General features: G+C 48.0%; 1 protein-coding gene across 5 annotated transcripts in view; it reads left to right on the plus strand.

Moving 5' to 3' along the window:
- Positions 1-14828, plus strand: part of WASF2 (WASP family member 2) — a 33773-nt gene extending 18945 nt beyond the window's left edge. For all 5 annotated transcript variants that reach the window (XM_062594096.1, XM_062594100.1, XM_062594099.1 and 2 more), the window contains exons 3-9: positions 2374-2508; positions 3017-3170; positions 4321-4438; positions 5594-5724; positions 7121-7276; positions 9091-9611; positions 10100-14828. In XM_062594096.1, the coding sequence (XP_062450080.1) occupies positions 2374-2508; positions 3017-3170; positions 4321-4438; positions 5594-5724; positions 7121-7276; positions 9091-9611; positions 10100-10257 (1373 nt within the window). In that variant the 3' untranslated portion in view covers positions 10258-14828. The remainder of the gene's footprint in view (positions 1-2373; positions 2509-3016; positions 3171-4320; positions 4439-5593; positions 5725-7120; positions 7277-9090; positions 9612-10099) is intronic.
- The last annotated feature ends 1844 nt before the right edge of the window (positions 14829-16672 follow it).

Below are 16672 nucleotides of genomic sequence, written 5' to 3' on the forward strand. Positions count from 1 at the left end.
TAGGCTGTGACAGCCCTGTCAAGTGAATAATCAGCCATGCCTAGTGCACCACAGTCTCTTTACAAAGACGCAAACATAAATCTTGTCAAACTTTCATATTCCAGTGAGTTTACCCTTCGTTACTATCACAGCTGGTAGCACTTTGTATAAGTCGACTGTGCGTTTGTGTGTGATTTTATAGAATCCACAAGCTAAAGATGGAAAGACCTATTAAATCATGCCGTCTATCTTCCTGCCAGTGCATGACAAAGATAATTTTGATTGTAAGCTGCACTTTTGCAGTCAAAGTAACTAAACCAGAGAACTAATCTCTGGCTTACCCTGTCTAAAAGTGTGCATGAAACACAACTGTATTTGAGATGCTGGATGATAACTGCTGTCCTGGTTCACTTGCACAGGTTAGGGAATGTGGACTGTCCCTTCTCTCCCTCCAGTGTCAAGACCAGTACATGCAATGCTGTTTGTTATTTTATGCTTGAAATGTGCCACTCAGCACTGCAAACCAAAGACTTTGTTTTTCCCTAGTGCTTGTAGGAATTCCTTGTGAAATTTGTAAATGGTTTTCAGTTCTCATTAAAACAAAAACCAAATTACAACTTTTCCTTTTTGAGCTGTTGCTGGGAGGTGTCATGTTATCCTGTAGGTAAGCCTTTGCTCTCTTTGATAAAATAGGGCAGCTGGTCTGGTGCTGCTCTTGAACAGAGCTCCCTTCATGAAACCCAGTTTGAGCAAGAGCTCCCTGGTCCTTAGGTCTGCAGAAATAAAACCCTTTTCATGAGTTTGGAGGAAGCCGGTAGAACTTGTTAGTGGAGCAGAAGTGGAGATTTTGTGTTGTGTAGGGGCGTGGAAGAAAGAGGTCAGTTGAAGTCAACTTCCAGCATTTGCATTCCACAAATGCTTCAAGCTGGCACTGCCACCAAAACAGGGGGAGGAGGTTGATTTTTAACCTGGCTTGTTCCACAGTGCTTGGCAGTGAGAGGAGCGCTGCATGGGAGTGCAAGCAAGTAGCTGATATGAGAAGGGGAAGGGACAACTTCTTCTGGCATTGGTATCAATTTAGTTCAAAGTATTTACACTATATTTTAGTTCAAAGTATTTGCATGACTGTGACATAGGGCCCTCAGATTGCCTTGCAGAGGAGACGCTTGCTTTTATGATATGACCTATTGCAGACCACCAGATTTTCCGATTTGCTATTAAAGTCAGGCTTCCGACTGGTTATCCTCTCCTGAAGATTGAAGAGTATCTTTAGGAGTAACAGCAAATAGATTCAAGAACAAACTGTTGACTGTACAATGATGCAGTTCAAAAACCAGACTGCTTACTGAGAGCAACCTTGTTTTCAGCAGCTGTGGCTGAAAATGGTTCCCATTAGTAGGGACTCCATGGGAGCACCTTCACTGTCAGTGCCAAGGCTGGTTTTGATTAGTGTGGTTCCCAGCGTGATTTGGGCCCCGCTATGTTAGGCAATGCACAAGGGCAGAACAAAAAGGCGGTACTTGGTGTAAGTTCTTGTTCCTTCTTCCATTTCTCCCATCTCTGTCTACCTGAGGCCACCTCTTAACTGTACATGTAGATTTTAAGCTCTTAAGGACAGAGGGCATCTTTTTGTTATGCTTGTAAGAGGTGTGGTGAGCTCCTGATCCGAGCCTCCAGGCACTCTTGCAGTCCAAACGATGGATGATGTTTGTCATGGCAGCCCACTGGGCAATCCAAGCTGTTACAGAGAGAATATCCCTGTTTGAGAAGTTCCCGTTTGGTTTTGATTTAGAGTAAACGTGAATGCATCAATTTTTCAGATGCTGCCACCTGAAGGAACAAAAGGGTCAGTGCTTTTGTGTGCGGTTGTAACTCAGGCTTCAGGATCAAGGACTGGGTCTGCTCTGTAGTTCCAGAGTACTTCGAGCTTGTAAATATGTGCCAGTTACCCTGGAGGCAGGCCTGCTGGAGAGTGGGAGCTTTTGAGATTCTCCAGAGCAATAAAAATCTAACTGTATTTGCTTGTCTAATAAACAGAACAGCAGAGAATCCTAAAGGACCTGCAGACCAATCCAGACTCAAAGCACTATAACATTGTCAGCCCTTTTTTGTGACTTTAATAATGACTTAAGAATTGTTTCTTTATAGCTTAAAGATGCCTTAGAAGGCTCAGGTTTTGGTGGAAGAGAGCATTGCTTTACTGGGTGTTAATCTCACCCCTGGCAAACATGACAACAAGCATGGTTCTCTTAAATGCAATTCATGGCTGGCTGGTGCAATGTGGAGCAGCAGTGGCAGGTTAATTTTGGTGGGGATGATTTCAAGAAAACAAGCTAGGGGGTTGAATGTGGTCTGATGTGGCTCACGAGTAATGCAGACACTTTAATATTCCAGGTAAATTTGCAGAGGACATATTTGGAGAGTTGTTTACTCAAGCCAACACCTTTGCCTCTCGGGTGAGCATTCTAGTCGAGAGAGTTGACCGCTTGCAAGTCAAAGTCACTCAGCTGGATCCCAAAGAGGAGGAAGGTAATGGAGTGGAGCACAGTCCTTGCAGTCCAAGCATGCTAAAGATTCTCATTGAGCCAGTGTGGTTCATGGCCCTAAAATGAGCCTGACACTGATGAGTGTTGGAATGTTTCCTCTTGGACTAAGAGAGACTTCTTCCTGAAAAAGCACTGTGCTGCTTACGTGTATAGTCATTCTGGGCAAGACTGGAGTTGCTTGTTAGCAAGCCTCATGTGGAAACTGGCTCTTCGGCAGTTTGAGTAGCAGCATGCTTTTTGTCTTGGTCACAGGGGTTTGAAATCACAGCAGCAGCTCTCAAGAGAGCCATGTCTATGCAGCAGCAGATCTTGGCATGGCAAGATCTGAGATTTGCTGGGTTTCCCGAGAGATCTGTGGGAAACGAACCTGACCTTAAGAAGTACTAGGCATGCCAGGAACTCCAACTGAAATCAGATGTTTGCTACTTGATCTGCAGTGTCATTGGCCTGGGTCAAGCTGTTCTTCACTTGCTCTCTCCTCTTTCTTACAGTCTCCCTGCAAGGCATTAACACCAGGAAGGCCTTCAAAAGCTCCACTACTCAGGACCAGAAGCTCTTTGACAGAGACTCTCTCCCAGTGCCTGTTCTTGAAACCTATGGGACCTGCAATACTCCTCCACCTCTCAACATCCTCTCCCCTTACAGGTAACACTACAGCATTTGCTTAGCCCCTTGCTCCATTTTGAAGGAGTATTTGTTCCTCCTAGCCAGCTGAAACAGTCGTTACCTATCCATGAAGCAGTGTCTTGGACTGTTTTACTGAAATAGCAATTTCCAGTGGGAAATTGCATTTCTAAAGTGAGATTCACCAGGAAATCTCCATCTTCTAGATTATGTGAAACATTGCTTTTGGGGCTGTACGAATGAGCATAGCTAGAAAATTACATGTTTGGTTACCTGCTGTCGCTTTTGTGACTGCCTTGGGGCAAGGCTTGGCTGGCACTACATAAACATGCTAGGTGTTGTGCAGATGATGCATTTTTCTTGTGCTTCTCTGTAGCCCTGTGGCTCCTTTCCAGAAAGCCACAGTACCGACTGCAGAGCGTACATCTGTATGTGGCTCTCGCCCAGGTGGGTGCAGCAGATTCCTGTAGATCTGGAGGTGCTTTCTTTTGGCCTTCTGTGCCTGGTCTGAGACATCTGATGTGACCTACACTGTGGCTGTCTAACCAGTTCTCCTTAGCAGCCCTGCTGTGCCATTTCTTCTTGTAGATCAGAAGTAAAGGGGGTCAGAATACCGAGATTACTTTAGTCCACATCCATAAATATCTTTTGAACAGGTAAAAAGTAATTACAGATAGCTGGAGGCAGCTGTCTTCTGCCAGACGCGGCTGCACTGCAAAGTAGGAGTGTGTGTTTGTACTCGTGAGTTTCAAGGACGCTGCTGGTCTGATTTAGGGTTCCTAGGCTGGAGAATGTTTTTTCACACCAAAAAAAGTAATAAAAACAAGTGGGAGCTGGAGTGAGAGACCTGCTGCTCTCTTGGTGATTGTTCAAAGCAGTTGAGTTCTTCAGGTGCTGAAATCCAGAGTAATGGAGAGTTTGTGCAGGGGTGAAAGCAATTGAAAGTGGGAGAGTTGGGACAAGTGGATGGCTCTTGTGAGGCTGATGGTCTGCTGCCTGTTTTGAAATGGAGGACAGAGGTGAAAGCAGAATGTTTGACCTTCTCATTTCAGACTTTTAAACTGTTGTCTGGGGTTGTGCCTTACCTTTTCTCTATGCTTCAAACAAATGAATGACTTGGTCCTGTTTTGTGTGTGGTTTCTTTATTTTTTTCTTCCCTTCCATGTTCTAGGGATGATGGCAAAGAAGCACTTAAATTCTACACAGATCCTTCATATTTCTTTGACCTTTGGAAAGAGAAAATGCTTCAGGACACCAAGGATATTATGAAAGAGAAGCGGAAACATAGGGTGAGGATATGGGAGATCTCTGCCAGCAGAGGCATGTCAGGGGAGAGAAGGAGGTGGGAAGTGTTAATGAATCTTGGGGACTCAAAAGTTACTATCCAAAATTCAGACTTTAATCCTTTAAACTCTTTAGGGATTGGTTCAGTGTTTTTTGTTTTTTTTCTCTTTACTTTCATCCTCCCAAATTTAAAGGGGGGGGGGAAGGGAAACCTTAATCTGTTCTTCTAAATGTCCCCTTCTTGGTATAGTTGTAGTGGCCTAATTTGTAGTCTTCAAATGTAGCGCTCGTGCAGTCAGCAAGTGGGAAAGTTGCATCAGAGTCTTTTCTGCATTTCTGACATTGCACAGGGCTCTGTTCAGTGTTGAAGCAGTGCAAATACCCCTGCCCTGGTGCCTCAGTGTGTTGAGTCTGGTAATAAATTCTACTATGGAAGAGTAAAGGAAGGAGAATGTCTTTTCAAGAGTGCAAAAACAGGTCCCGATGTTAAAATAGAGTCAAGGAGGAGTCTTGATAAAACCATCTAAGCTGAACGCAGCAGGTAGAGTTCTTGATTTGGTTGCCTGGGGATTTGGAGCCATGTTCACCAATGCTGAAAGTTGCATCATAAAAGAATCAGTTTGAACATATATTACTTAGCTTTCAAGCAACTGAGGTATTAAATATCAAAGCAGATAATGATTTTTTCCAATCCAAACAGCAAAAGATCGAGGGCATGCCAAAATACAAAAATGAAGCTAGCTAAAGCCTGGTTCTTTGTGGGAAGATGTCCATGTTGCACACCTGAAGCAAAGCACTTATCATGAGCCAGGTGCTGGTAGGATTTGGCAGTCTTGACACAGAGGTGAAAAGCTGAATTGATGAGGGAAACTGACCTTCCCCTCTGCCCTCAAGGTGATCATGCCAGAGTGCAATGATGGCATGGTGTCTGGGCTGTATGGGAGAAATCTGACGCTGTCTTTTTCGGTGCTATCTGTGCTTTGTATGGGTGTGTCTTTGGAGCTGTCAGCAACCAGGAAAGTGAATAAAAAAAATCCCAGCCCTCTTTGAGAAAATATCTTTTCAAAACTGCTACAGGTCTGTCCTGATCTTTTCCATTTCCAGTGAGTTTAAAGCAAGGCTTTTGTTTGATTCTTCCTCCCTTTCCTTACCTCCCGTAGAAAGAGAAAAAGGAGAATCCGAACCGAGGAAATGTGAACCCACGGAAGATCAAAACTCGGAAAGAAGAGTGGGAGAAGCTGAAAATGGGACAAGAATTTGTTGAGTCAAAGGACAAACACGGTCCTGCTGGGTAAGCAAGCCTGGGGCTCTCTGTTCCCCTTGGTAGCAAGGGGGAGCGGGTGGGTGGTGTTGATTGTAATGCAGTTCACCCTGCTCTGCAGCTTCTCCAGATCTGCTGCACCATGTGGATCAATATTGCCACTAATCAGATTCTCCAAAGTAAATCCGTCTGGTGATTTAAAATTTGCTAAATAAATCAGGGAGCTATGCAGTTTAAACAAGGTGGCAGGAACAGCTTCAGCAGCAAGTCTGCTTTCAGCTGCCTGTCTTGTGGGCACAGAAGTGTTAAGAGCTTTGGCTCTCCACCCTGTCACAGTGCCCTTCTCATCACACCCAGACTCTGGGCCTTACGCTGAGGAGCAGGGTGGCGTTTCAGTGGTATTGTGTGATTGCTTTGTTGCATTTTGCAAACGGCTCTTCACACCCCAAAGCTGAAGCGGGGGCAGTCTCCATCCAAGTATTTTCAAGCTACAGATCTCTCTTTAGCACTTCTGGCTTGGGAATTCATTTAACTTTTGACACTAGCTGGGCTGGAAGCACACAGAATTCCCTACAATGCACTTCTTGCTTGCTCTCTGCTTGCAGCTTCCTTTCATATATATATATATATATATATATATATATAATAATATGTATGTATGTATATAAAAAAAAAAAACTCTTCAAATCACACTCCCTAGCTAAAAATAAAACTAGCTTTTAGTTTAATAGGAGAATAGGTTTGGTTTCTAGAAGAGGAATCAAGCAGCACAACAGCACCCTTTTCTTGCTCCTCTGTTTTCTAGTGTAAGTGTGTCCATGCATTTGAATTAATTTGAGGTCCAGAGCCTCCAAGACTGTTTTATTTTTTTTTCTTTTTCCCTTCTCTGTGGAGTGAACTCACTGAAATTTGAATGTGAGTGTAGTCTCTTTCTTCAGTACTGCTTCTGCTTTGGATAATTATTTTTAATGGCGTTACTGTTTCTTGGGTGCTTTTGAAAATCAAATGTGTGGTAGCAGTGAAAAATCATGAGAGCATTTGGGCAGTTTCTAACCAAAGAATTATACAAAAGTTAACTGCTAAAACTGTGCGTGATTTCTCCTTTAGGATGCTTTGGGGAATAGAGATATTTTATAAAATACTGCTTTAACATTGTTGTTGTTTTTGTATGTCGTCTTGTTGTGGCTAAGATGCCACCTTAGGTTAGGTTCCACTGTGCTGGCAAAAGTCATTGCTACTAAGAAACTTATTTCTAAATCTTGTAGGTTGATCCTTTCACTTGGTTAATATTGCTGCTGTTTGTGGCCAGGTAGTTGCTTGGTCATGTCTTTTGTAGCCCTTCCAGGAGGCAAACCTCTTGTGCGGGGAAAATGAGCTTTTGATGTCACCTTTGACTCTATTTAAAACGTTTGTGGTTTTCTTTCAGGTACCCCTCTAATATGGTATATCAGAATGGCAGCATCGGCTCAAATGAAAGCATGGACGTGAACTGCTACCCGCCACCACCACAGACTGACTCTATTGTGCCACCACCTCCTTCATTCCCAGATGACAGCCTGCCTCCACCTCCGGTGGAATTTAGGTAAGCCTACGGGATCCCTTCTGTCACCAAGGAGTAGTAGGTGGTGTAAAAGGATGACAGGAGACAGGCTGAGAGAGTTCAGCATAACTTCCTACCGGGTGTTGTATAGGATCCAGAATGCTTCTGTCTGGAGGGGATGTGCAGCTGTAGGCAGGGATGGAGTCACAGACGGAACAGCTCTCCATAAATTCCAAGTACCCTTGTTACCTTACAGGAGGGAAGAATGGGCTTGGGCAAGAACTGGAGCAGACTTGCTTTGCTTTCTAACAGAACAGAATCCCATTTAATGTTCTAGCTCCATTGCATGAATTTGAGTAGTCCCTCTTTTCCAATACTGTAGTTCTAGAGTGTATAGACTTGCGTTCCTGATAGAGCTCTGCAAAGAACAGCTGCTTTTACTTGTTTCTTTTGTGGTTGCTGTTTGCCCTGTGATTTCAACAAGCATGGATGCTGAAGATATAGTTTCAATTTAAAGGACTTTAGCACACAACTGACTTCTCAGACTTCAGTGTGAGTTTGGAGCAGCTGCTCTGTATAGTGTGAAAGGGTGACTTTTAGCCAACTTCAGACAAAGGAATTGTGGTCCAGTGCTGGCTCAAAACACAAAGGTCGAAACAAGAGAGTAGCTTTATATTTTTCCTAAGGAGAGGAAAGAGGGGAGGGAAAAAAAAAAGACAGTAAAATGGAATAAAGAGGAAACAGAGAAAGCATATCTGATAGACAGGTCTGTGTTAGCTTGTCTCCATCTTATCCAAAGGCAGCAATGCTGCAGAAAAGGCTCTTCTGATGTGTCAAAGAGACCGAGCTCTCCACTTTGCAGTGTGTTCCTCTAGGGCAGAACAGAGATGAGCTTTCAGATGAGGCTTACACTGCGTTCTGCAGTTGCTTAGATCTCTGCCTAGCCACAAAGATCTCCTGTCTCTGGTTTTGTTTTGGTGGTTTGTTTTTAAAGAACCCTGGGAGCTAGATTTGATCTCCAGTAGTCTGTCTTGGATCAGCACTGTGCACTGTTAAAATTTGTGACATTTTTGTGGCAAATGTACTTTACTTTGCTGTTTTGCAGTGCAAGGAGATGTCAATTTAGGGCTTCCTTTACATGTCCGTAGGATATTACAGTGTCTACTGGGCAGTAGTGTTTTCCCATATGAAACAACTCCCATAAATGGGAGATTCAGTCATTCATGAATCAGTGTTTTCCTTAAGCACATGTTGGATCTCCATGTCTTTGTCTTCAATCCCTATGGCAAGCTATGAGACGTGGTTCCTACGCGCCAGTTCTAAGCCATGGAATCCAATGAGGAGATCTGTTCCTAGCAGGTGTTGAGAGTATATGTTCTCCTGATATAACCACTAGTTCTTGTGCAATTTATGGTAGACATCTCTGCTTGGCATGTCATAAGTCTGACCTCAGCGTGGAGGGGTAATAGCTTAAATTGTTCCAGGAGCTCTTAAGCCAAGAGACTGCTCTGAGCTCAGATATGACGCCTAGCCTCTTGAGGAGAGGTGAGATGGCTCATATCCTTGTCAGCCTGGGAGATGGGACAGATAATAGCATTTTTGCCATCCCCAGAAGCTTTCCTTTGTTCTGACGGTGTTGGCCAAAAGAAACACCATAGGAGAACTAAAACCAGGGAGTGAGATTTCAGGAAAACAGCAGTTAAAGCTGGAAATTGTTTTTTGTCTGGACTGCGACAAACACATATGATCTGCATTAAAACTGAGATTGTATCAATCAAATCGAGTCTCACAGCTGACAGCCTTATTTCTCTCTGTCTCTCTCTCTTCCCCCCCACCCCCCACCTCCCTTACAACAGCTATCCAGTAGACAACCAAAGAGGTTCTGGCTCTGGAGGGACCAAAAGATCCAGCCTGGTCAGCCCAAGTCACCCGCCACCAGCTCCTCCGATCGGATCTCCCTCTGGGGCCAGACCAGGCTTTGCTCCCCCACCGGCTCCACCTCCGCCACCGCCGCTGATGGGAAGCAGTCCTCCCCCACCACCTCCCATGGGCTTCCCATCCCCGGGAACCCCACCACCACCCTCGCCCCCCTCCTTCCCTCCCCACCCTGAGTTTGCTGCCCCACCACCACCTCCTCCTCCTCCAGCGATGGAATATGTGAGTGTGCTCCCACCTCCGCTGCCCCAGACAGGCAGTGGGAGTGCACCACCACCTCCTCCACCACCGCCGCCTCCTGGCCCACCACCTCTGACTTCCAGTGGCCTGGATGGTCCCCCAGCCCCTCCTCTACCCTCAGACACCTCCACCTCCAAGCCCAAGTCATCCCTGCCTGCAGTTAGCGATGCCAGGAGTGATTTGCTTTCAGCTATTCGTCAAGGTAAGTAAGCTTTGTTTCAGCACCACTTTTCTCCTTTGCCACTGGGAGACCCCACAGTACCCTTCCTGAGAGCACTTGAGCTGTGTTACAGGCAGTTCTCTCACTACCCTGCTTCTTGGGTCCTATCCTGTGTGAGCTCTCCTTGTCTGCCCACCTTGATGACAACCTCACTAGGTTTTAATCCCACTATCTGTGTCTTCAGAGAAGGTAGTTCCAGAATTGGTGCTGTCCAGTTTTGCAGGTGGACTGAATGCACTGGTGTAATCCCTCGGAAGAGCGTCGAAACGGTTCACTTCCCATTTCACCCGCCCCCTTGCCTGTTCTGGCTGTCATTCACCCACCAGTGTTCTCCCACTGCGTGTCCGGTATTTGTTGGCGGAAGACAGGCTGTCTTGCTTAGAGGAGTGCGTTGAAGGGTTGGCTGCTTTGAGACAGCAGGGTGACCGAGGCCTTTGAGTGATCCCCCTCTTTTGCCTTCTTCCCAACAGGCTTCCAACTCCGCAAAGTGGAGGAGCAGCGGGAACAGGAGAAGCGGGACGTTGTGGGCAATGACGTGGCAACGATTCTGTCACGCCGCATCGCTGTAGAGTACAGCGACTCTGAGGACGACTCTTCAGAGTTTGATGAGGACGAATGGTCGGACTAACCATGGTCCCATCCCCACCCCCTGCCCTTCCCTCCTGGGTTTAACACCTTCGAGAACCAGGTGGCCAAACCTTCCATGTCTTCCTTTTTCATCCTGTAACCAAAGATGTGCCAAGGGTTTTGAGACAAGCACCAGCATATCTCCCCTCTCCCTTCCCCTTCAATTTTGGCAGGACTTTGTGCTCTACCTTTCCAAAAGGTTTCCTCATGGACGCTGAGGATGACTGTTGAGTTTTAGCTGGAGGGCATGTAATGGTTGCTTACTTAAGAGAGCTAAATCTCCAGCTTCTCAATCCACCAGGCAGAGCACACAAAACCGCTCCATCTTAAGGGTCTTTTCAAAGTAAAGATGGATGATCCTGTTGTGGCCACATGGCCTTTCAGATGAAGGACATTTTCAGCTAGTTTTCTCATTGTACCAGCATACAGTAGATGGAACTGGTTCTTCTTTCCCAGTGGATGCTGGTAGTGCTGCAAGAAAATGGGCTTTAAATGTCTGTTCTCTGCTGCATCCCACTGTCAAATGATCATTTTTAGCAACAATGCACAATTCTCTCCCCCTTAGCCCCCAAGTCTTCTCAGACTGCCCTATGTCAGATGCACTTCCTAGCTCTGGAGTAGAGCATGCGTTAGGTGCAATGTGAGGAGTAGCTTTTAAAAGCTACCTTTACCTTCCTCAAATCTCCTGGACTGCTTCTCCAAGTCTGCCAAAGGAGACTTGGACAAAAGGATGCAAAGCCCAGGCAGAACGGTTGCTTGGCTCCCTGCTGCAGGGTGAGCAGAGCCCAGCTGGGAGCTCTCTGTGTGGTCAGTGCTGAGCAGTGGCAAAACTTGGCTTAGCTGATTTCTCCAATCCATGCTAGGAGTGTTTAAAAAAAAATGCTGAAAGCAGAGAGAATGGGTGGAGAGGGGTTCTCTGAACACCAGGCACAGAATCAGGGTGATGGTTACAGGTGAACCTTCAGCTGGGGCTGAAATGCCTTAAGGTCTTTTTGGCCTTTTCAGGACAGTGCTGTGGTCAGTTTGGAAAGAGGTGCTAGAGATGCTTTTCTAGTGGAGTGACTGTGCCCTTTACATAGGGACTTGAGCAGCAACAGAAAATGCTGGTATTACCCTTGCTGCTTCCTCTCTCCTACCTAAGGAGAGAAGTGTTTGTGCCTAAAAACATCTTGTGTGTGAACTGAGTTGCCCATCAGTTACAGCAAGCGTAACCTACATCATCTGCTTCCCATTGTTTTGTTATTATAGTTCATTAGTTTGATTTTAAGAAAGTATTTCTTCTAGCTAACCATACAAATTCCTGGGCTGCTCACTACAGATACAGTACTGGAAGGGGGAGAAAATGGGGAACTTGAACTAGCTGACCTAGGTTTTATTGCTGTTTTATATTACCTTACATAGAATATTAGCATATCCTGGAAGTCTAGATAAAAATACCCCAATGCTACAGATGTGCTCTTCATATTTTAATTTGGACTTGACTAACTATCTCAGTATGATGCAAGAAAGCAATTCCAAAGCCTTTTGGAGATGATGGGCCCACCTATTGTGGGATGGGACCAGCAACATGTCCCATTGCGACCAACTCTCCAACTGCTTTGCCTTTTCTATTGTAAAGTATTTTGCCAATTTGTGCCTGTTCATCATTTTTCTGGCCTGCCTCATTTAATGATGTTGCTGATACCTGGAATGCCAGGTCCAGCCCAAGGCTGCCAGGTTGCTGAAAATCTTTCTTGGGGTTTGATTGATGGTTTTCGTTTGCGCGGTTGAGTTCTTACTGATTTCTTGTGTGTGTGTGTGTGTGTGTGTGTGTGTGTGTGTGTGTGTGTGTGTGTGTGTGTGTTGGATTGTTTTTAATCTTTGACAGAGCAGATAATGGCCTGGAGGATAGGCTCTTCTGGAGGGTGGATCAAGCTGAGATCCAGTTTGACCCTGAGCATCATCAGGAGAGATTTGCCGGACCTCTACACCATTATATTTTGTTAGGAAATGAGCTGCTAGGCAGGATGCAAAGGGCATAGACAGTGAGGCATCATGAGGCTCTGGGAACATCTGAACAGTACTGGTTCCAGGTTCTGGAACAGGGAACAAACCCCTCAAGTGCCAGTGAGCACTGGAGGGATTTGGAAATGCAAACTGATTACTGCTGGAAGCTGGGTAAGGCGGGGCAGAGGAGAATCACTGGCTCTGTTCTGCTCTTTCTGTGAGCATTCTTCTCTGGCTTCTCTTGGAGACAGGTTCCTGGGGTAAACAGACCTTTAAGCTAACCCAGGATGACAGCATTATCACACAGGGAAGTGAGGAGCTCACAAATGCCAGACCTGGGTTAATTTTAAATTGCCTTAACTAGACTTGGCCCTGGTTGTGAAAGGGGAGCGAGTGTTCCTGTCACGTGAAATTCAGAAAAGTGCCATATTCTCTGTGACCCAGATGGATGGTCTGTCAGGCTGGGCCATGCCTCGGGGTGGAAGGGACGTGGTTACCCCACGCGCTGCCTGTTGCACAACCGTGCTGTGTGGGCGATCGGCACGGCCATGGGTGGAGTCCGGTCCTCCGGCTGGCTCCCCTGCTCGCAAGGCCCTCTTGGCAGCGGGAGGAACGCTGCTTTGTCTGTGCAAGTTTGCCGTAACCACCGCGTGCTTTCAAACTTGCATCCTGAGGTGAGAGTCAAAGCTGCTGGATCCTAAGCAGAGGGGCTGTGGACAGGTGGGGAGGGTTTTATCTCCTTTGATCGCAAAAAAAGAGCATGAGCCTAGGTTGGAGACTCCTGAGAAACATCTCGGGTAAAATGGCATTCTGTGAATATCATTGCAAAATTGTAGAGCACTGGGCCACCAAGTAAGCTGAGTATTTCTTAAACCAGTAGGGGAAGAGGAGAGGTGCCAAAAACAACCTTTGCAAGACAGAACAGCTGTGCTCTAACGGCAGGGCTGCTGCTCCATGTAGGCCAAGGGCATGTGCCGGCCTCCCCTGCCATCTTTGTCGTTTCGTGCGTTAGCTTACTCCTTCCTCCCTTTCTGTGCAAGGCTCTTGGGTACGTTCCAGCTGCGTGGCACACGCTGGGGGAGCCCTGGGCGTTTCACGAAGCCACAGAGGGAGCTGGAAGCTGGGCTTCTCCCCCCTCTGCCTGGCTGCCCAGGGTAGCCCCTCTATTTCCATTTGAGCCCAGACCCGGGTCCGCGTGGCGGTGCAGAGCAGCAGCAGCCGTTTTACCTGTCCCAGAGCCGCTTGGGCGTGCTCCTTTCCTCGCGGCGTGCTGGGGCAGGTCGCCGTTGCCTCTCCTGCCTGGCCCTCGTGTTCCTGGTTAAACATTCTCCCGGTGTCCTCGCCCGCAGCGCTCGGCTGCAGCTCCCGGCAGCCTCTTCCCCCGCCGCCCCTCCTTTCCGCGCTCGCAGGAAAAGCCTCGTCCCGGCTCCCCGGGCTCAGCCCAGAGCCTCGTCTGCAGCCGGTGACCTTCACTGCTTTCTCCTCTCCTTATCAGACCCAGAGCACCAGACCGGATCGAGGGAAGGGGCTGCTGGAGGTCCCAGATGACGGAGAAACTGTGCAGTGTGTCATTTCGGGGAAAGGATATTTTCAGTCTATGAACTTATTTAACGTGCCTCTCCTGGAAGTACCTGCCCTTGACGGGCCCTGTGGCAGGGAGCTGGCTGCGCAGAGCCCGGCATGGGGCAGGCGTGGGAGCCTTTGCAGCCCTGCTTGCAGCTGCCTTGGGTCAGGTTTCATTGCTGTTAGTTTTTGAGGGGTGCTTTTTTTTTTTTTCTCTCTCTTTCTTTTTTTAAACAAAGCCTTGAAGTGGGAAGTGGATCCAATTTTTTTTATGGCTGTATTAACATTTTAATTCACTTCAGAAACTAACCTATTTCTCTTCCCAACTAGAATGTCATAGAATTAGGCAAGCTGTAGCCCTCCTGAAGTGCCTTATTTTCTTACATGATATATTTATAAGAGTAATTATTCCACTTGTGTCTTAAGGGTTTAATGCTGACCAGAGAGGAGAAGGTGGGAGGAGAGACAGAAAGTGCCCTCGGCCCCAGCTGCGGGGTCAGAAGGGTGGTGGGGTCTGACAGACTCTCTCAGGGTGCAGGGGGTTACTCACTTTTAGGCCAAAGGAGTTTCAGCAGTGAAACTGTGCTAAAACCTCACAAGCAAAATACTGTAGCGACCGCAGACACTGGCACTGAGGTCGTTTCTTTTTTTTTTCCTTCCTTCTCTACCCCTGCAAAGTCAACACAGATGGCCAGACTCTGCTGCCTTGTGTACATGAATGCACTGGGAATAAAGCTGCTGCCTTTGGTGGAGTGGGGCCCGGTCTGTACCTGTACATCTAGATGCAGACTCTGCTGTCTTCTGTCTTCCCTTGTAATGTCTGTCTGTATTTTTTCTCTGTCGGTTGCTGTGTGTGCCAGGCTTTCCTGCTGCTTTTTTTTTTTTTTTTTTAATAATCGGCTCAGTCTCCCCTGGATGAAGATCCCAACTGAATTTTTTTTGTGATGTACTTGTAAAAAAAAAATTTTTTTGATCTTTTTTTAAAACTGTAAACTTAAACTTGATAAAAACCTTTCCATCCAATCGGTACCCATGTGTGTTACTCTGGACATGTATGGGGAGCCACGACACTCTCCTTAGTGTGCTGAGAGCAGCTGATCCGGGGTGGAGGGACTGCTGTGACTTGTTTGGTTAGCAATTCCCCTGCCCAGGCGTGTTGTGTTGCGTGAGCAGCTTGTACCTTCTAACCTGAGCATCCCGTAGCGCATGTCGCAGGGCTGCTGGGCTGTAATTTCAGGAGATGGGCTACGCTCGGAGTTTTGAGGGCTCCAAGGCTTTGTCCCCTCAGCAGGAGCCTTGCACAGGTGTCTGGGCAGAGAGGTGAAGAAAAGCAGCTGGTCCCAAGCTGCCTTGCAGATGCCATCCATGCAGAAATCTCTTCCCGCACCAAAACGCAGCCACTGCCAGGACGAGTTGAGGATTATCGATGGTGGTAGTTAGCACTGCCTGCAATGGGGAACAGTGCCAAGGAAACGCTATCCAGGAGGAGCTATCAGCCTCCTCTGTGCGCTCTTCCTGCCATGCAAAATGAGCCTGCGCTCCATCTTGTGAGAGTGGCGCGGCTGTAGCTGGGGTGGGAGGAGGCTGGCTCTGATTTGCTTCCATTTAAGTTGTCACGGTCCCTTTTGCAGTTAGCCAGAGCAGTGACGGGTGGTGGCCCTGTCCCTTGTCATCAGATCTGTTGCTTGGACCTTGGCTGTGAGCCTGTTGCATGGATGTATTTCTTGACTGTTGCTGTAGAGCAACAACAGCATCTGTCCGTGCTCCTTGGTTCTGCCTTTGCTGCAAGCTTTGCTGGCCAAATTCCCCTGGCTTCCGGGAGACACCCGTGCACTTGCGCTGCAGCACTGTGCCTTTTCTTGGCTGACAGGAGTCTCTGGCTGCAAAACCTCATTAGCTTAACTGCCTTTGCCAGCTTCAGAGCAAGAAGCCCCTTTACTAGTGGTGGGGTTTGGAGGGTATGGGAAGGGGAGGTATCTCTTGGGCTTTCGAGCTCAGTAGTGCTGAACGTCCCGAGCTCCATCCTGAACACAGGAGGAGCAGCCTGGCTCCCTCGGCTTGCCTCGCTCTGAGCTGGGAGAGCGGCTCTAGCTTGCTTGGCTGAGCGTCTTTGGCTGTGGCTAGGGCTAACTTGCCATCCCTGCTTTTTGGGGGCACAAGCTAGCGTGTGGCCCTGTGCTTTTTGGCATACAAGTCCTTGTGAGCCACCTTTGTCAACTGTCTTTTTGTCCCTCTCGTCGCCAGTGCCGTGTGAGCCTTCTTTATATTCCCAGCTGGTGTCTTGCTGGTTACTGAACATGCACAAATACACCCCAAGACAGAGGAGAGCTCGGTCCCGGGTCCGCCTTGCGGGCAGGTCCCGTCGCCTGCGCGGGTAGCGCTGTACCTGCGCCGGGAAGGGGGGTTCTGCGCTTCCCGCGCTGCGGCAGGTCGCTCGGCGCGTGGGCTGCAGCAGCGTGACTCATGCTTCGGGGGCAGCCGCCGTGGTGATGCCGGGTTTGTCCTGGCTGGGCTGAGTCGTGCCGCAGGCGCGGTGCACGTGCAGACAGCAGGGAGAGCGCGGGGCACCGCGTTCCCCGCTCCACCTCGGCGGGGGACCCGGGCAGAGCTGCTGCGACCATTGCTGGCGCTGGAGACGGAGCAGCCTCCCGTCAGTCGCCACTCCTTGGGCTGGCGCTTGGTTCAGTGCAGGGAGGAGAAACCCAGCAAAGAGATTAATTGCGTGCTGATGCTCTCAGACCCTGAGCCCTTTCCGTGAGCTGCAATTTCCATCAGCGGAGCTGCTCGCAGCTGCGGGAGAGGCTTGGGCTCTGCCTGTGCCTTGGCACCCTGGCCTTGTCCAGGGCATTTGATGTGCCGGCGTGTCT

This window comes from Rhea pennata, chromosome 23, assembly GCF_028389875.1.
Source record: "Rhea pennata isolate bPtePen1 chromosome 23, bPtePen1.pri, whole genome shotgun sequence".
NCBI classification, from domain to species: domain Eukaryota; kingdom Metazoa; phylum Chordata; class Aves; order Rheiformes; family Rheidae; genus Rhea; species Rhea pennata.